Genomic DNA, 21,370 nt, shown 5'->3' with positions numbered 1-21,370 from the left:
GTGAGGGCATACTTGACCCTTCAAGGGGTACAGCCCCAGCCCACTAGAACTGAAGATTTAACCTTGGCACACGACGTCTGTGCTGACCATAATGCCAAATTAAACTAATCGTATCTCTCTGCACATGGTTGATCTCTTTCCATTCCAAGTATATTTACATGTATAAATGCTCTTTAAACATTGCTAGCATGTCAGCTTCCACACCTCCCCTGGTTGCACGTTCCAGGCACCAACCATTCTGAACAAATGGCACTTCTTAAATCTCCGTTAAAACATTCCTACTCTCACCTTAACCCATGCTCTCTAGTTTTTGACATCTCAACCCTGGGGAAAAAAGACTAACTACTCTTTCTATATGTCTCAGAATTTGACATTCTTTGATCAGTTCGCCCCTCAGCATCAGATGTTCCAGAGAAAAACAATCCAACCTCTCCTTATAGCTAAAATCTTCTAATCCAGGCATTATTCTGTAACCCTCTGCACCCTCTCCAAAGTGTCCAAATCCTTCCTGAAATGTGGTGACCAGAACTGGACAAAATACTCCAAATGTGGCCTAACCAGGGATGACTGGCCTCCTGTTCACATTTCCGGCCTATAATATTTGAAAAAGCCACCAATCCCAAGAACACCCACAACAGCCCACAATGTAGTTGTTATTGGCAAACTCACATTTTTTCAAAGATATGAGAGCAAATACCATCAGGCCTATAGCCAATATGGATAATCCAATGTAGACGCCTAGGTTCAACAATCCCCCATCCTCGAATAGGCGGATCTCACTCGTGACTATCTGGTGTTCATTCACAGCCACACACGTGTATTTCCCTGGCAGCCTGGGGTGAAGCAGCTCTCCCACAGTCAGTAGTTTCTCTGGATCATGTGTGACTATCATCTCACTAATGTTCACGGGCAGTGAGCTGTTCCCTGGGACGATCCACGTGATGTTTGCAGGGGGCTTCGCTTCAGCCTTGCACACGAGGGTGGGTTCTCCAGTTACATTGTCGCTCGCAACGAACAGATCCAGGATGGTGGCTGGGACTTGGAGAAGGAAGAAATTAAATTAAATTAATTGAATTAATCACTGTAGGTGTGTGCAGATAGAGTCCATCTGAATGGGGATTGGAAGGACACATCTAGGAGACTGCAGTGAAATATTTGCAGATATGATAGTGTCTTTGGTTCACACATGGATCTACAGGGAATGGAGGGATATGGATCATGTGTCGGCAGATGATATTAGTTTAACTTACAGAACCATTATGTTCTGCACAGATATTGCGGGCCAAAGGGCCTGGTCCTGTGCTGTACTGTTCTATGTAATATTCAGTGAGAGAATATACAGGATCCCGGAGTCGATGTGAATGAAAGAGACGGATGATACCCCAGGGCAGTCTGTGGATCTTTGTAACACAGACCATTTCACAGACACAGGGACTGGAGGTTCAGCAGGTGAATGTGGTTCTGAATCTCTGATCCTGCTACAGGGAGCTCCATGTATCTTGGCTGGAATCAGCACTGTTTTCAAACCACTAGGGGCAGTGCTGAGCAAGGGAAGCCCAGGGTAAGGAATGGAACCTACAATGGATTGGGCCGATCTCGGCTCCAGCTGTCAGTGGATCTCATGTCCTCTTACAGTTGTTAATGTGATTTTATCGTTCACAGCACAACACAGACATATCTTTCCTTACCCACAATCTCCAGTTTAGTCTCATCCTGAGTCACCGTCTCCTGTGTGGAATTCCTGACCCAAACGTAACAGAAATAGTCACTGCTGTCGTCCAGTCTGAGCTCCTTCACGCTGATAGAGGCGTCTCCCTGGTCTAGTTTTCCCACCAGCTCATATCGACCTCCCTTTACAGTGACAGTGGAGGGAGGGTTCACAGAGTGGAGGTGGGTGTGATTAAAGACTGTGGACTCTTCCCGTGGATTCCCCTTCATCCAGCGGACAGTGATGGGGCTGGGATTCTTGTTCAAGGGGCTGAAGAAGCAGGGCAGTGTGGCTGAATCTCTTCTCTTCCCAATCACCATGGATGTCTTCTTCTTTCCATCTTGTATAGAGAAAAGTTGTATTTAACAATCTATTCCACATGGTTTATAAAAATACATCATCCATGCCTGTGACATTGATTCTCCATCCCACTCCCGCTCTGATCTGTCTGTCTCAGACCTCCTGCACTGTTCTAACGAGACCCAATCTCAAGCAACAGCACCTCATCTTCTGTCTGGGCAGCATGAAGCTTTTGTGTTAACATTTAATACAACAATTTCAATAACTTGCTTAAGGGCCTATCCAACTTACGCGATTATTAGGCGACAACTGGCGACTAGACGGTCGCCGCACGGTTGCCGGGTGTCACATGTAGGGTCGTGAGTCGTCTCCTCAAGTCGCCCAAAGATCCGTAGCGTTTTTCTGGTCGCCGCTGGATTTTGAAATGTTCAAATCGTTTCTACGAAACTCAGCGATCTTGGGCTTGTCGTAGCTTGTCTTCTCCTGACGTAGGTGCTGTCGTAAGTTGTCGCCAGGATAACATAGGTTGTTACCAGGATGATGTATGTTGTCGCTGGTGCTGATCGATGAATTCATTTGGGGACGACCTACGTCAACCTGCGTCAACCGGCGACAGCTACCGGCGTCAAGAGAAGTCTTCAATTGTCACCGACAGGGTCGTAGTTTGTCGTAGCTTGTCGCGGTGGGAGGTCGGTTGACTTGAGTTATCGTAGGTTGTCACCTGTGTGGTCGTAGGTTGTCTAGGTGTGGTCGTAGGTGGACATCCTAAGTAGTGACGATTGAGTCGCCGGTTGTCATGGCTTAACGTCGACTAGGTGGTAGGTTGTCATAGACATTGTCGTAGGGGGGGTCCAGTCGCCGGTTTTTCGGCAACCTGCTACGACCATGACAGTCACCGGCAGTTGCCTAAAAAATCACCTAAGTGGGACAGGCCCTTTACTGTTAAGTATAAGAACTGGCCAGAACTGCCTCAAAAGTCAATATTACCTGACCCAAACCACCATAGCTATAGGCTGATGACAATATCACTGGAGATGCCACAAGACTCCCGTCAACACCAACATTGGAGATGAGACAGTGGCAAGACCCTTAATACCACTGATGTACAGAAAAATATTGGGATCCAATTCCATAACTCCCTGAAAATGTCAACACGTTAAAAACGTGTACAGTATTCTTGCTTTCATTGGTCAAGGTACTGAATACAAGATGTGTAGGAAGGAACTGCAGATGCTGGTTAAAACTGAAGATGGCACAAAAAGCTTGAGTAACTCAGCGGGACAGGCAGCATCTCTGGAGAGAAAGGATGGGTCACGTTTCAGGTTGAGAAGATGATACTCGACCCGAAACATCATCCATTCCTTTTCTCCAGAGACGCTGCCTGTCCCGGTGAGTTACTCCAGCTTTTAGTGTCTATCTACTGAATACAAGAGTCAGGAAGTCACGTTGTAGTTCTATACAACTTTAGTTACGACACTGGGATTATTGCATTCAGTTTTATGTGCAGTTCTCACCCATTACAGGAAGGGTGGAGACTTTGGAAAGGGTTCAGAAGAGGTTTACCAAAATGCTGCCTGGATTAGAGGGCATTAGTTATAAGAAAAGGTCGGACATGGGTGCCAGGAAAATACTGTTAAGGGTGGTGGAGGTGGAGGCAGCTACGATAGTGGAGTTTTAGAGACTTTTTGAAATGCAGGTAATGGAAGAAATGTATCACCTGCAGGTAGACGAGATTAACGTAGCATCATGTTTGGTACAGACATTGCGGGCGAAAGGGGCTGTTCCTGTGCTGGTCTACACTGTCACTGGGAGCTCATTCCTCTTAAGGTTGTTCAATATGATATTATCGTTTACAGCATAACATACGTTTCCTTACCCACAACCTGCAGTTTCATCTCATCCTGAGTCACAGTCGTCAACGTTGAATTCCTGACATAAACGTGACAGGAGTAATCACTGGCGTCATTCAGTTTGAGTCCCTTCACTCTGATGGAGGCATCTCCCCGCTCCAGGTTTCCCACCAGCTCATATCGCTTTCCTTTATTTACATTTAGGAATGCGATTTGCTGCTGGGCGGGGAGAAGTGTCACGAAAGACAACAGACCTTTTTTTTTGCGGATTCCCCTTCATCCAGTTGATGGTGATGGAGCTGGGATTCCTGTTCGAGGGACTGAAGGAGCAGGGCAGTGTGGCTGTCGCACCCTTCCTCCCAATCACCATGGATGCTCTGTCATTATCACCTTGCATAGAGAAGAGTTTTAAAGTGTGAATATGATTTAGTAATTGAATACAATAACCACACAGTCTTTATCAATAGTTCATCCATACTTGTGACTTGGATTCTCCATCCCATTCCACTCTGATCCACCTGTTCCTGACCTCCTGCACTATTTTATTAAGGGCCAATCTAAACTAAAGACATCTCAGCTTCAGTCTGAACAAGATGGAGTCTTGACCTTGAAGACCGGGAACCGGAGAGGAGGATGGAGGGTGACTAAAGGCGCGGTTAACTGAATTAGGTGGGGTGGGGGTCTTAGGGTCGTACCTTGACGTAGCTTGCCACAAGACTCCCGTCAACACCAACATTGGAGATGAGGCAGTGACGTTCACCTCTGTTCAAACATGAGAAAGTGAAGCCAATCACAAGAGTGCAGTCCACATAAATGGCAGCTCAAATATCAAACCCACACATGGGCTGTAGTGTGCTTATTGAAAATGCAAGAGCATAATGAGGAAGGCAGATGAACGTAGAACTGTAGAATGATTGTACAAATGTTTATCTAATACAGATATAGGCAGAGAAATGGCAGATGGAATTTGATCCGAACATGTGTGAAGTGTTGACTTTGGGACGTTGAATGCAAGTGGAAAATATACAAGGGCAAGACCCTTAATACCACTGATGTACAGAAAAATATTGGGATCCAATTCCATAACTCCCTGAAAATGGCAACACGTTAAAAACGTGTACAGTATTCTTGCTTTCATTGGTCAAGGTACTGAATACAAGATGTGTAGGAAGGAACTGCAGATGCTGGTTAAAACCGAAGATGGACACAAAAAGCTGGAGTAACTCAGCGGGACAGGCAGCATCTCTGCAGAGAAAGGATGGGTCATGTTTCAGGTCGAGAAGAGGATACTCGACCCGAAACATCATCCATTCCTTTTTCTCCAGAGATGCTGCCTGTCCCGGTGAGTTACTCCAGCTTTTAGTGCCTGTCTACTGAATACAAGAGTCAGGAAGTCATGTTGTAGCTCGATACAACTTTAGTTACGACACTGGGATTATTGCATTCAGTTTTATGTGCAGTTCTCACCCATTACAGGAAGGATGTGGAGATTGTGGAAAGGGTTCATAGAAACATAGAAACATAGAAACATAGAAACATAGAAACATAGAAACATAGAAACATAGAAACATAGAAATTAGGTGCAGGAGTAGGCCATTCGGCCCTTCGAGCCTGCACTGCCATTCAATATGATCATGGCTGATCATCCAACTCAGTATCCCGTACCTGCCTTCTCTCCCTACCCTCTGATCCCCTTAGCCACAAGGGCCACATCTAACTCCCTCTTAGATATAGCCAATGAACTGGCCTCGACTACCCTCTGTGGCAGAGAGTTCCAGAGATTCACCACTCTCTGTGTGAAAAAAGTTCTTCTCATCTCGGTTTTAAAGGATTTCCCCCTTATCCTTAAGCTGTGACCCCTTGTCCTGGACTTCCCCAACATCGGGAGCAATCTTCCTGCATCTAGCCTGTCCAACCGCTTAAGAATTTTATAAGTTTCTATAAGATCCCCTCTCAATCTCGTAAATTCTAGAGAGGATAAACCAAGTCTATCCAGTCTTTCTTCATAAGACAGTCCTGACATCCCAGGAATCAGTCTGGTGAACCTTCTCTGCACTCCCTCTATGGCAATAATGTCCTTCCTCAGATTTGGAGACCAAAACTGTACGCAATACTCCAGGTGTGGTCTCACCAAGACTCTGTACAACTGTAGTAGAACCTCCCTGCTCCTATACTCAAATCCTTTTGCTATGAAAGCTAACATACCATTCGCTTTCTTCACTGCCTGCTGCACCTGCATGCCTACTTTCAATGACTGGTGTACCATGACACCCAGATAATAGTCTGCTTTCCTGTTTTTGCCACCAAAATGGATAACCTCACATTTATCCACATTATAATAATAATAATATATCTTTTATTGTCATTGCACGTCAGTGCAACGAGATTTAGTGTGCAGCTCCACTGATGTCCAGGAAAGGTAAATAAATACAATACATAAATAAACAAGCTGAATTGATTGACGTGACCATCTGAGGGAGACTGTCCAAAGGGGGTGGGTGGGGGGGCACTCATTAGGGCCGGTTCAGAGCCGCTATAGCTCTTGGGATGAAACTGTTCCTGAGTCTGGAGGTTCGGGCGTAGAAGGCCTTGTAACGTCTGCCGGAGGGAAGTAGTTGAAACAGACCGTGGCAGGGGTGTGATGAGTCCTTATGGATGCTGAGGGCCTTCCTGAGGTACCGCGTGTGGTAGATGCCCTCCAAGGCTGGTAGCTCTGTCCCGATGATCCTCTGCGCTCTGTTGACGACGCGCTGAAGAGCTCTCCTCTCCGCCTCCGTGCATACTGCATCTGCCAAACAATTGCCCACTCACCCAGCCTATCCAAGTCACCTTGCAGTCTCCTAGCATCCTCCTCACAGCTAACACTGCCCCCCAGCTTAGTGTCATCCGCAAACTTGGAGATATTGCCTTCAATTCCCTCATCCAGATCATTAATATATATTGTAAATAGCTGGGGTCCCAGCACTGAGCCTTGCGGTACCCCACTCGTCACTGCCTGCCATTGTGAAAAGGACCCGTTTACTCCTACTCTTTGCTTCCTGTTTGTCAGCCAATTCTCTATCCACATCAATACTGAACCCCCAATGCCGTGTGCTTTAAGTTTGTATACTAATCTCTTATGTGGGACCTTGTCGAAAGCCTTCTGGAAGTCCAGATACACCACATCCAATGGTTCTCCCCTATCCATGCTACTAGTTACATCCTCGAAAAATTCTATAAGATTCGTCAGACATGATTTACCTTTTGTAAATCCATGCTGACTTTGTCCAATGATTTCACCACTTTCCAAATGTGCTGCTATCCCATCTTTAATAACTGGCTCTAGCAATTTCCCCACTACCGATGTTAGACTAACTGGTCTGTAATTCCCCGTTTTTCTCTCTCCCTCCCTTCTTAAAAAGTGGGGTTACGTTTGCTACCCGCCAATCCTCAGGAACAACTCCAGAATCTAAAGAGCTTTGAAAGATTATTACTAATGCATCCACTATTTCTGGAGCTACTTCCTTAAGTACTCTGGGATGCAGCCTATCTGGCCCTGGGGATTTATCGGCCTTTAATCCATTCAATTTACCCAACACCACTTCCCGGCTAACCTGGATTTCACTCAATTCCTCCAACTCCTTTGACCCGCGGTCCCCTGCTATTTCCGGCAGATTATTTATGTCTTCCTTAGTGAAGACGGAACCAAAGTAGTTATTCAATTGGTCCGCCATATCCTTGTTCCCCATGATCAACTCACCTGTTTCTGACTGCAAGGGACCTACATTTGTTTTAACTAATCTCTTTCTTTTCACATATCTTCTCTTTCTTTTCACAGAAGAGGTTCAGAAGAGGTTTACCAGAATGCTGCCTGGATTAGAGGGTGTTAGTTATAAGAAAACGTCAGATATACTTGAACTGTTTCTCTGGACTGTTGAAAGTTTATAAAAAATATGAAAGACATGGATAGGAGAGAGAGTCAGAACCTTTTGCCTATGGCGGAAATGTCAATGAATAGACGGCATTGTGATAAGGACAGAGGGGAAAAGATGAAAGGAGATACGTGGGGAAAGTTATTGTTTACACAGAGGGTGGTGGGTGCCAGGAAAATACTGCTAGGGATGGAGGTGGAGGCAGCTACGATTGTGGAGTTTTAGAGGCTTTTAGGTTCTGCACCCTAAGCACATCTGTGGGAGGCGTGGTCCATAAGATTATACGTGATAAGACTAGAATTAGACCATTCGGTCCATCAAGCGCCATTCAACCGTGGCTGATCTATCTCTCCAAACTCAATTCTCCAGCCTTCTCATGACCTCTGACATCTGCACTAATCAGGAATCTACTTATCTCTGCCTTAAATATATTCACTGACTTTGCCTCCACAGCCTTCCGTGGCAAAGAATTCCAGGGATTCACCACCCTCCAACCAAAGAAATTGATCCTCATCTCCTTCCTAAAAGAACGTCCTTTAATTCTGAGGCTAAAACCTCTCGTCTTAGACTCTCCCACTAGTGGAAACATCCTCTCCACATTCACTCTATCCAAGCCTTTCACTATTCTGTCTGTTTTAATGAGGTCCCCCTCATTCTTTTAAACTCCAGCAAACATAGGCCCAGTGCTGTCAAATATTAATCTGATGTTAACCTACTAATTCCTAGTATCATTCTTGTGAACCTCCTTTGGACCCCAGCACATCCTTGCTCAGATATGGTGCCCAAAATTGCTCACAATATTCCAAATGTGGCCTGACCAGCGCCTGAAAGAGTCTCAGCATTACATCCCTACTTTTGTATATAAACCCTCTCGAAATAAATGCTAGCATTGCGTTTGCTTTCTTTACAACTGGTTTGACTTGCAGATTAACTTTTTGTGAATCCTGCACCAGCATTCCCAAGTCACCTTGCACCTCCGATTTCTGGATTCTCTCCCCATTTAGAAAATAATCAACGCCTTTAATCCTATTACCAAAATACATGACTCCACACTTTTCCACACCTTTCCATCTGCCACTTCTCTGCCCACTCTCCCAACCTATCCAAGTTTTTCTGCAGAGACACTGCTTTCTCTGCACTACCTGCCCATCCACCTATTTCCGTATAATCTGCAAACTTGGCCACAAAGCCTTCAATCTCCTCATCCAAATCATGAATATACAACGTGAAGCGCAGCGGCCCCAGCACCGAGCCCTGCGGAACTCTGCTAGTAACTGGCAGCCAACCAGAAAATGTCTGGTTAACCGAATCAGGAGGGGTGGAGGGGTTTTTAACTTCCGCTCCCTAATCTCATCTGCAGGAGGAGCCCCCCCACCGCACACCACCCCTGGGGAAGAAGGGCTGAAGAGGGCTGTGCAGGGTGAGGGTCAACATTCCAGGACAACTGGAATGGAGGCGGCAGCTGCAATGGGGCCTCTGTGGCCACTGCATCGAGGACTGTAAAATGGTGCAAAATGGCAACTGTTGCCCAGACTCAGTGGGTTCTTCTGTACATTATGTGCCAACCTGGGGGGATTGTGCTTATTTATGTACGGTGATATTCTTACTGATCTGTATGGAAAAAAGTATTTCACTGTACTTGCTACATGTGATAATAAAGAAACCATTGAACCGAAAATAGACACAAAATGCTGGAGTAATTCAGCGGGCAGGCAGCAACTCTGGATAGAATGAATCGGTGACGTTTCAGGTCGTGACTCTTCTTCAGGAGAACTGAGTCAGTATCGCAGGTGCTGTAGAACTCGCCAGTTCTGATACAAACAGCGAGCAAGTCACCAGAAATTGTTCTATTCACGGTTGACCCATTGAACCATTGAGTCAACATTGAATGCAACAATTTCTGGTAACTTTCTCGCTGTTTGTATCAGAAGTTCTGCAGCAGGTTATCCATCTGCAATACTGACTCAGTTCTCCTCTCTCCACTGACACTGCCTGATCTGCAGTGTGTTTCTTGCAGCTGACGTGCGTTTTGCAGCTCTGTTTATATCTTTGTTTGTGTTCTCTGTCTCCAGTTTCCTTCCTTAATTTATCAACCAGATAATTTCATCAACAGCAAACCTAGACTCACCCTTTCAGAGATATTTCCTATTTCCGATCCACCCCTCTATACAACCTCTGCAACTTCAGCTAACTTATTTTAAGTTGCAATAATTGTTCAGAGAATAACTGATTAATATTCCATTTTGCTTATCTTCAGTAGAACTGGTTAGTTCTGATAAAAGAGAGAAAAAGTATCATCCAAAATTCTTGAATTCAATGGAGTCTGCAATGATGCAGCGAGCCCTGTTCTTCAAATTGCATTAGACTGGTTATAAGGAAGTCACAAAAAATAGTCAGAGGGGGAATTGCATGGATGATTAAGATTACAAGCACTAGAAAGCTCAGGATTAACCATGTAGAATGAATAAAAGGGTTTCCCTCGTTCACCCGCCCATCAACTGCATTTATTCCTTGGGAAAGAAGCCAACATAATCAAGGATCACTCACACCCGAGTTACTCTCTCTTCTCCCCCCCCCCCCCATTACCAGAACCAGAGGCTGACAACAATGTCACTGGAGGTCCCATGATTCTCCCATGAACACCAGCAATGGAGATTAGACATGATGTTTATCTATGTTTAACCACTAGAAAGTGAAGCTAATCACAAGAAAGTAGACTAAAAAAATGGCAGCTGAAATGATCAACCTGTCAATTCCCTCCCGCACACACACGTATCTCCAGATACATTATCACCATCGCTCCAAGATGGTGGCTGAAGCCCAGACTGGGATAAAAGTCACTGTTATTCATTGATGCAGGAGGAGAACCAGGAAGGGGTGAAGATTTGAAAGAGACCCAGCGGGAGAATGGAGTGAAATATTCAGAGAGGAAACAGAACGAAGCTCATTCTTCTCACAGTTGTTCAATGTGATTTTATCATTTACTCCTCAACACTGACTGTTTCCTTACCCAAAACCTGTAGTCCCGTCTCATCCTGAGTCACCTGAATATTTTTCTTCAGACGGGAATTCCAGGTCCAAACATGACAGAGATAGTTGTTGGTGTCATTCAACGTGAGTCCCCTCACTCTAATGGAGGCGTCTCCCTTGTCTAGTTTTCCCACCAGCTCATATCGACCTCCTCTATTTACATTGTTAGTGCCGGGACCACTTGTGGCGTAGGAGCGGGTATGTTTAAAGACAACGGACTCTTCCCATGGAGTCCCCTTCATCCAGAGGACAGTGATCACCCTGCGATTTGCGCTCGAGTGTTTGAAGTTGCAGTTCAGTGTGGCACCACCTCCTCTCTTCCCGATCACCATAGATGCGCTGACATCACCTCGGATAGAGAAAGATTTAAAATATGGACATTATTCATTGGTCGAATGCATTCCCCACATTTATTTTATCAATACTTCACCTGTGTCTGTGACCATGTTGATAGACACAAAATGCTGGAGTAACTCAGCAGATCAGGCGGCGTCTCTGGAGAAAAGTAGTAGGTAATGTTTGCGAATGGAAGCCTTCTTCAGACCTGAAGAAGTATCTATTCCATTTCTCCATAGATGCTGCCTGGCACGTTGTGTTACTCCAGCATTTTGTGTCTATCTTCGGTATAAATCAGCATCTGCAGTTCCTTCCTACACATCTGTGACCATGTTTCTCCATCCCACTCCCACTCTGACCCATCTGTCCCTGACCCTCCTGCGCTGCTCTAGAGCAGTGAAATGTAACTGTAAATGTAACTTCATCTTCTTTATAAATAATATGCAGAATTCTCAAATCAAATTGAATAGAGTAATTGCAGGTGGCCTGTTTGCATTTTTATATAACCTACAATGCTGCTAAATCACGCCTAAAACCCTGGAACATTGTGGTGTCAGTCCTGCCCCTTGCTCAACCAAAACTCTAATGACCCACAACATCATAGTTCCATGCATTAATCCAAACTCTACATTCATCTGCCTTACACATAATACGCATAGCATTGAAATAAACACACTTCAGCCCACTGCGTTCATTAACCTGGCCCCGCCAACCCTTCTGATCAGTCTTAAGTTGATGTCTACATCCCATTCAATCCCTCCACCTGCTCCAGTTCCCAACCTTCTGACAAACTAGATTAAATCCTCCTGAGGTAGCAGCAACACAACGTCCTACATGGAAGGTACACAAAAATGCTGGAGAAACTCAGCGGGTGCAGTAGCATCTATGGAGCGAAGGAAATAGGCGACGTTTCGGGCCGAAACCCTTCTTCAGACTGGTCCTACATGGATATTGTCGCCCCTCCAGTTGACTTGCATTCAGACCTGATTAATTTTACAGCAATTTATGTTTTAATTCTTGATGAAGGGGAAGTTCTGTTGACAATTTAAGTGGAGTTCAGGGTTAGGGTGGACAATATATCTAACAGGATTGATAAGGAAGGATCCAGTCGATGTAGTATACCTCTACTACATTTTCTACTGCATGTTCTACAACATGGTCATTTCCCATCGAATTATAAGAAGATTGCAGATGGAATATGAAGAGGTGGAGAAGGTGTGTGAGATAAAAATTAACAGTGACACGCACCGAGTGATAATACCTACACAGAAATGAGAGATAAGATAGTTAAACAGAACAATGCCCAAGGAACATGTGGAAAACTCCTTCTGAGACACAGTTAACTAAAACAAATGTGACACATTGAGGCAATGGTTAGTGAAGTGCGAGACGCTGGGCTCAATGATGAAAGTATGAAGTACAAGACTACGATAGCTACATTGCCAAAGAAAAAATCAGGGGAGAAACAAATGATGATCAGAACTGGGAAAAGTTACAATAAAACAAATGTCTTTTATGTTGCAGAGAAGTGGGAATGTGGAGGAATCTATGATCGGTTGAGGACAGGATTGCCCTGGTGATCGGCTGTTGTGGTCACTTGATTGGTAAGTGAATAAGAGTAAATATAGAGGTCAGCCAATATCACAGTATCACATGGCTTGATCTCCTCTTGTTGCTACTGCCAGGTAGAAGGTACAGGAAATGTGAACCTTTACCTCAAGAAGGTTCAAGAAGACAATCTTGCCATTTAACAGGTTGTTTTAATTTCACTAAAGATCTCCCTCCTCTGAAAGAAAACCCGACCTCAGGGTACTTACCTGACGATCCGTTCTTTCACCCTGTAGCGGGAGCGCCTGACTCCCGATGCGGCCGTTGTTGCACTGCTGTTTTATTTCAGGCAGAGAAAGGCTCTTGGACAAACATGTCACCCGCTCGACTCCAACGGAGGAGCGTTCCATCTGGGGGGGGGGGCAGCAACAAGGCGGTAGGACCGCTTACCGGGCTCTCCGCCATCCCCGACACCGTGCCGAGCCCAGTCCCGCTAGCGCCTGAGCAGCGGGCTGGATATAAAGCTACCGAAGTAGCGTCCTGCTGGTGGCTTCCGACTTGTTGGACGGGGAGAGACAGCCGCATGAGCCGCATGGAGCAGCTCCTGGAGCAGGTGCTCCAGTGAGACGTGCTGCGTGAGGGGCGCTCTCGCAGGGGGAGTTCAGGCACTCCCTCCACAGTGTCTTGTGCACTGTCCATTGCTTCCTCCTTACCCGAGGGTAGCTTTGGTGACCAGGACTGGGCTGGTCAAGAAGAGGGGACGCTGGCTGATGATGTTGGGAGTACGCAAGGGGTGCAGGAACAGGAAGAGTTGCTGGGTGTGGTGGACCGCTACGTGGCAGCCCCACGTGCAGGAAGGCCGTTAAAGGCCAAACTAGCGGCCAGCATTAACCACCTCTCCAACAGGCCCCTACAGGAGCAGGTGGTCAATGAGGCCTTAGAAACGTATACAGCTCCAGAGAACTGTGAGTCCCTTAAAGTGCCGGCTGTAAACAGCCAAAACTGGGGGCACGTTGGGGCAAATATTCGGAACCAGGAGCTAAAACTGCAGCGGTTCCTCAGGCTCCTGACGTCAGCAATCACATCATTTGCTCGTTCCGTGGACAATACGGAGATGACCACAACCTTCGTAAACAAATCATAAGACCTGCCATAAATCCTAAATTTGCGGGGTTGTGCAAAACCCCAGCCACTGAGCCAGACCCACTGCTCTTTGGCAAAAACCTCACAAAGCAAATGAAGGGTATGGAAGAGGCCTTAAAAAACTTTTGGTCTCATGAGGGCAGGCCCCGGGACGAGCAAACCAAAAATAATAATTCCCAAGCGGCAGCACCCTATCGCGTCCACCAATCGACATCTACCATATGGGACTGGTGAAAGCTCGGGGTCCGCATTCTATCACCGGAAGTCTTCTTTAGACCAGGGCCCAGAGCGGACCCCATGGAAAATGCGCCACCCCCCAACATCACCGCCACGTCAGACAATGTGCAAGACTCGTTGGACCAGGAGAAACAGAAGAAATACCCATAACCATGGAGGTAGGTGGGTCTGGTTCCTACAAGCGTATAGAAAGTAGGGGCTTAATACTAACAGGGGGGAGATTACCTGGGGAGATTACCTGCTTATAAGGAAGTTTTATATGTGCTCTGATTCTGTGAAGTGTTCCCTGTTCAGAACCTACATCACACCGTTATATACTGCTCAATTGTGGTCTAATTATAAGAAAAGGAGTATGCAGAGGCTTAAGGTTGCATACAATGATGCAATGAGGTTGCTACTTCGTGTCCCTAGGTGGCATAGTGCCAGTCAATTGTTTGTGTCCACTAGAGTGCCAACCTGTGAGGCACTCTTAAGACAGCTGATGTTTAGTTTTATGTGTCGCCTGGACAAATCAGAGAACCACATAATTGAAGCCCTAGTCAGCCCTCTGAAAAGCTGCTATAGATTCACTTCTAGGCTAAGACGGCATTGGTGCAATAGCTTATATATATTTTAGGCTAATATGCAATTTTTTAATGTATCTTTGTAATTCTTTGTACTGTTTGATGTGTTATATGGACCTGTGCCTGAAATAAAGCTTTAATAATAATTACACCTGTTTAAAGAAGCATGGGAGTCTATCACGAGTGATCAGTATATACTCAATGGCATTAGTGGATACAAAATGCAATTCATACTAAAATAATTGCCACCAGTTCAACATTCACCCCAGAGGGTATTTTCCCTCTAAGTTAAAGAAAAACGAGAGGGACAATCTGAACTGGTGAGACTAATTACAAAGGGTATCATTGAAAAAACAAAACATGAACCCTTGGAATTCGTATCAAATATATTCACTAAACCCAAAAAAGATGGTGGATGTCGCATCATCATTGACTTAACTTCACTAAATATGTTTGTTAAGTATATACATTTCAAAATGGAAACGTTTGTTACTGCCAAACAACTAATTTCCAAAGGATACTTCATGGCAAGCATTGATCTTAAAGATGCTTACTATTCAGTACCATTCACAAGGATCATTGCAGATACCTGAAATTTACGTGGATGGGGCAGCAATGGCAGTTTAAAGCGTTACCCAATGGGTTCACATCAGCCCTAAGAATATTCACCAAGATACTAAAACCAGCTCTGGCAATATTAAGAAGACAAAAACATATTGTCATGGCATATCTTGATGATATCTTAATAGTAGGCAAGACCATGGAATTGACTATGTCAGCTGTGTCAGCTACCAAACAGTTGTTCGAAACCCTGGGATTGTCTTACATCCAGATAAATCTAAGTTGAAGCCATCCACAATCATGGACTACTTGGGCTTCACAATTAATTCAGTCTACGTGACTGTAACATTGCCAAGAGACAAAACAGTTGAAATGGCACAATCATGCAACAATTTATGGTCAACGAACGACCAACTATTCGACAAGTAGCAGAGTAATTGGGAAAATGATAGCAGCATTTCCGGCTACATAATTCGGACCTTTGCACTATCAAAACTTATAAAGAGCAAAGGTACAGGCACCAAAACGACATGCAGGTCATTATGATCGTGTCATGAAGTTACCCACTGAAGCAATATCAGAACTACAGTGGTGGGCAAAAAACGTTTGGCATAGTTTCAGCCCTATTATCATCACTAACCCTACATTAGTTATCCAAACAGATGCCAGTGCTCAAGGCTGGGGTGCAAATAACTCCATATCCAGCACAGGTGGTAGATGGACTAACCCAGAGTCATCATTACTACTTACACTGGGCATTAATTATCTAGACATGTTGGGTGCCTTTTATGGTTTAAAAGCATATACATCAAATATGCATCACTTGCATGTACGGTTACAAATAGATAATACTACGGTGGTGGCCTACATTAACCATATGGGCGGCATAAAATCGTTATCATGCGACAAGTTGGTCAACACAATTTGGCAATGGTGTGTCGAAAGACATATTTGGCTATCAGCAACTTACCTGCCAGGTAAGCTAATTACAGTGGCAGACACCAGGTCACGTAAATTTAATGACAACATCGAATGGATGTTAAACCCCAAAGAATTTGCAAAAGTTATCAAGCAATATGGCACGCCAGATATCGATTTATTTGCATCAAGGCTAAATCACCAGGTACCTATTTATGTCGCTTGGGAACCAGACCCTGAGGCAGCAGCGGTAGATGCGTTCGCGCTGGATTGGGGAAATTCTTCTTCTATGCATTTCCTCCCTTCTGACTCATCAGTCGGGTACTACGCAAAATACAAATGGACTCTGCTTCAGGTATTTTGATAGTACCCGACTGGCCTACTACCATGGTTCCCAATACTCCATGACATGGTTGTTGAAACTCCGATGGTATTCCCCAGTGACCCAGAGTTATTAACACCCAGTGTCGGGCATAAGCCACCCGTGCCATGAAATAATCAAACTCCTGGGTTGCAGATTCTGCACAGACCACTTCTGGGACTGGGATTATCAGAACAAACCATCAACACCATGTCAGCATCCCTCCGAACATCCACTAAAAAACAGTACTTGTCCAGCATCAAAAAAATGGGAGAAGTACTGCTTGGATACAGGGACCACCTACTCAACCGCTACAGTTACCAACGTACTAGAATTCCTGGCGAACCTTCACCACGATGAAGAAATCAGCTACAGAGCCATCAACACAGTCAGAAGTGCCCTGTCTGTCTATTTAAAACAAGCTCCAGGACAACAGGCCATGGGGTCCCACCCGCTGATGGTCAAGCTAATGAAGGGTATTTACAACTCTAACCCCCTAGACCAAGGTACACCCATATATGGGATGTCAGTGTGGTCCTGACATACCTCAGGGGATGGCCACCAGCCAGATCCCTCAACCTGGAACAATCTATGCTCAAAACACTCATGTTGATGGCACTTGTATCTGCACAGAGGATCCAGTCACTACACCTATTGCGACTGGACAGCATGCTCACAGCTCCAGACCAGATCTCTGTCATTATCCAGGGACTGATCAAACAGAGCAGACCAGGAACACCTAATCCAGTCGTGGAATTCCGGGCTTACCCGCCAGAACCACGGTTATGTGCCATGACCCACCTACTGTCCTACATAGACACAACCAAAAATATTCAAGGGAGTGGAAAAGCCTTGTGGGTCAGTCATAAAAAACCTCATGGTCGGGTGACGAGCCAAACCATTTCGAGATGGCTCAAGCAGGTACTAAAAGCTGCTGGGATAAACACTAACATGTACAAATCTCACTCCACCAGGGCAGCATCCACGTCGACGGCCAAAAGAATGGACGTGCCTATATGGCTACAGCAGGATGGTCGGGGGAAAGACCGTTCAGAATTTTTTTATAATAAGCCTTTGGCAAAACCTGCTTTATTTGCAGAAATGTTTTTACAGACTGCAAATATTTAATTTAAGCCCAGGGGAGCAATTTAATTTCTTTGTTGTTATTGTTAAAAAATACCATTGTGTTTTTCTACAAACAGATTCATTGGTTGATTACGATAACACACTTCCTCCCTCAAGGACTTCGGCAGTGAGTGAAGTAATAACTGTTACACGGTTTGAAATCACAGAGCTTTAAAATCTTCACGTAGTCACTCACGTGACTCCGAAGTAAAATAGTAAGATTAAACGAGAACTTACCAGTTTGAAGTTTGATCTGTATTTTATGAGGAGTTACGATGATGGATTACGTGCCCTCCGCTCCCACCCTCAATAATATGGGTCAAACTGATAACTGATGTCTCCTTTTCTTTACTATGTTTATTTCAATAACTGTGTCTATCTGTGATTCCACACCGCTGCTTTGAAGTATGCCGCGCATGCGTGCTGAGCGGGCTCTTCACGTAATCCCTCATCGTAACTCCTCGTAAAATACAGATCAAACTTCAAACTGGTAAGTTCTCGTTTAATCTCACTATTATGTTGCATCAATGTGCCTGCAAAGTTGCAGCAATTAATAATTGTATTGTTCTAATCCCAGTGCATATGAATATTAAACACACCTGACTGGAGTTATTTGGAGGATTGTGGGGAAAGAATGGGGGACTGGGACTGATGGATGTCTATGGACAGAGGGCTCTGGGGAATAGATGGATTTCACAAATACTTGTGGAAAGTTTCTTTCCTCCTGCTTATGATTCAAAAACCGCAGATCAGGAAAAAAGCAGTCTGACATTTATGACAGAGGTCAAGAAATTCCCTCCAAGAACGTTTGTGAACCTTCTGAATTTTCCATCCCAGAGTTTAGTTTATTGTCACCTGTACCAAGGTACGGTGAAAAACTTTTATTGCATGCTAACCAGTCAACGAAAAGACTATACATGATTACAATCAAGCAATCCACATTATGCAGAAGCTGTGGATAAAAAGTAGTTGAGTAAGTTCAAACCAAAGGTCCACAGTTTTTCTGGGTCTCATGGAGATCACTGTCTGGGGGATCTCTCAGTGAATGAACAAGGTCCAGAATTAGCCATGATTTTATGGATGAGAGTTGGTTCGAGCATCTGTGTTCTGACTCCTTCTCCCATTTCACGTAATAGTCTAAGCATTGTTTTAAAAACCAGGGACTACCCCTACCTGTTCACTAACACTGCCTGAACAAATGCTGTCTCTCCAATCTGCCAGGGTCAATTTTGATTCTCTGTTTCACCATTCTGCACTTAATGCTGCCTCGAGAAAGTATCCAGCATTATCAAGGACAACTAATACTCTAACATTCTCATACCAGCAGATACAAAATTTGAAAGTAGATACCACCAGATGGAAGAACAACTTCTTACCTATTGTTAGTGTCTTGAATGGACCTCACAAATGCTAGGGTTGAATTACCCGATCTTCCAATCTACCACGTTAAACGCTTGCACTACTCTTTAGTAGCACTTTCACTATAGCTGCCATACTACATTCTCCACTTTGTTTATTTTCTATTTTACAGTGCCTGATGCACACATCTAAGGTATGATCCTTCCAACCTCATCTATTGCATTCTGTGTCCCCAATGTGATGAATACTTGTGTTCAGTCTGCCAAGGCCTGCTGGAGCTCCTGGTTACCAAGCTTTTTAACTACTCTTTCTGTTCTCACACCGACCTGTCGCTGGCCTTGTGTATTATCAGTGTGAGAACACACGCAAACTGGAAGAACAGCACCTCATGGTCAACTTGTGTAGCTTATAACCCAACCGTATGAATACTGAACTCTCAAAGTTCAAGTAATACCTCCCCCCCCGCCCCCTCCACCAGCCCACTGTGCACACATTGCTCCCATTATCCCTGTCACACTGCTCCTTTCTTCTCCCGTATTCATCTCCCATCCTCGAATCCCATAGTTCCTTCTATCACAAGTCTTTCACCTGCCCATCTCCCCTGGCCCATTCCATCCATTTGCCTCCGTATTTACATTTTGTTTCCTTGTCTGACACCTTTTACCACTTTTCATCACTCGCCATTATCACTGGCTCCACCCATCTGATAAGCACCTCCCTCGTGCCCCCCCCCCCCCACCTCCATCCACCTATCATTGGGCAAGCTTTGCCCCGTTCCCATCTTTCTCCCTACTACTCCATCAGTTTGAAGGGAACCGACCCGGATAATTGCCTGTCCATTTCCTCCACCGATGCTGCTTGACCCACTGTGTCTTCAGCACTTTGTGTTTTGCTCATGGTTCCAGCATCTGCAGTTTCTAGTGCCTCAATGGGATGATTTGTCTGGATAGCACTCGGAAAAATGTCACTGTATCTCAGTGCAATAGACAATAATAAACCAATACCAATATCTGAAACTTAACTGGAGGAGATATAATATGTGACTATAACAGCAGGCCAGATGTAGCAATGACATCACCCCATTCCACAGTGACTGTACATCATGGTCAAGGCAGAAATGAGGAGTATGAGTGAAGATGGTTATCAAAACTACAGCAGGATCTTGATCAGCGGGGCAAGTGGGTTGAGGGTTGGTTAATAGAGTTAAAATTTAGTGCAACGTGTGTATTTTAGGCAGTCAAACCAGGGCATGATCTCCCAGTGATGTAGCCAACAAGTCAGCAGCTTGAACAATTGCCAGCCATGCCAGTAACACCGGAATCACAGGAAGCAGGAAGGAAGACAAATTGTTTGTTTGCAGCACAGTAATTCCTCACCTGATGCTGTGATTCGCCCATGTGGGCATCCATAATTTGCTCTTGCTTGCCCTGTGAGCTCAACACGACAGTCGAGGATCTTGTTTGTATCCGTCGTTCTCAGCTGATTAATGATTATGGAAGCATCGTTCTTCCGAGGGTCCCCCATTGGTCTGTAGCGAGCTCCTACATTATCCACAATCTCATTTTTATACTTGCCGCTCGATAGATAATTTTTGTATTTGAAGATGGGCTCCTTGGTCCCCTTCTCATTCCAGATGATGTTGATGTTGCCTTTGTATTGATGGTGAGGGTGAGTGAAGTTGCAGTACAGAACCACGAGCTTCCCCTCCCTCCCCATCACCATGTCCGGTGTCTCCATGGACCAACCACTGCTACTGCAGCCTGTGAAGACACAGAGATGTAACGTTAAGACTGAACTGAGGGCCACAGTCACTGTAGGAGGCTGCGCCCACCCTGGGTCCCTGCCCTTGTGGAAGACAGTTGAACTGCGATGCCGCTGTGCTGTTTGTCACCCTCACCACGTGGTGAGCTGTGAGAAACGGGGAGGTGGGACTGTGACACTAACAGTGGTTCCCCTCCTCCGAGCTGTGCCGGCTCTTCACGGGAGCCACATCTCTCACAGCCCTAAGCTGCTGTCCGGGAGAGACCTTGCATTTACATCACTTCCCTCACAATCAGGGGGTGGTCCACAGAGCTTCACAGGTTTGAAGTGTTGGCACAGCAAGATCCCACTAAGGAAGTACCTGACCAATAATCGAGGATGTACACAGCTGGCACAGTGGAGCAGCTAGTGGAGCTGCTAACTCACAACTCTAGGGACTCAGAGTTTAATCCTGACCTCAGATGCTGTGTACAGTTTGCACTTTCCATCTATAACTGCATGGGTTTCTCTTTCATAGTTTGTTTCCCACATCTCAAAGATAGAAACATAGAAACATAGAAAATAGGTGCAGGAGGAGGCCATTTGGCCCTTCGAGCCAGCACCGCCATTCATTGTGATCATGGCTGATCGTCCCCAATCAATAACCCGTGCCAGCCTTC

The 21,370-nt window shown here is 45.2% G+C and overlaps 1 protein-coding gene across 1 annotated transcript; it reads right to left on the bottom strand.

Moving 5' to 3' along the window:
• Positions 1–10,874: 10,874 nt before the first annotated feature.
• Positions 10,875–20,674, bottom strand: LOC116971576 (sialic acid-binding Ig-like lectin 15). Its single transcript, XM_033018810.1, has 3 exons — positions 20,327–20,674; positions 10,961–11,148; positions 10,875–10,898 (listed from the first exon to the last, which is right to left on the bottom strand). The coding sequence occupies exons 1-3, from the start codon at positions 20,670–20,672 to the stop codon at positions 10,875–10,877; spliced, it is 558 nt and encodes a 185-aa protein (XP_032874701.1). The 5' UTR covers positions 20,673–20,674.
• Positions 20,675–21,370: the final 696 nt, after the last annotated feature.

Source organism: Amblyraja radiata, chromosome 3 (assembly GCF_010909765.2).
Source record: "Amblyraja radiata isolate CabotCenter1 chromosome 3, sAmbRad1.1.pri, whole genome shotgun sequence".
Classification (NCBI taxonomy): domain Eukaryota; kingdom Metazoa; phylum Chordata; class Chondrichthyes; order Rajiformes; family Rajidae; genus Amblyraja; species Amblyraja radiata.
The sequence above is the reverse complement of the archived record's forward strand: the minus strand, read 5'-3'. Positions and strand labels throughout refer to the sequence as shown.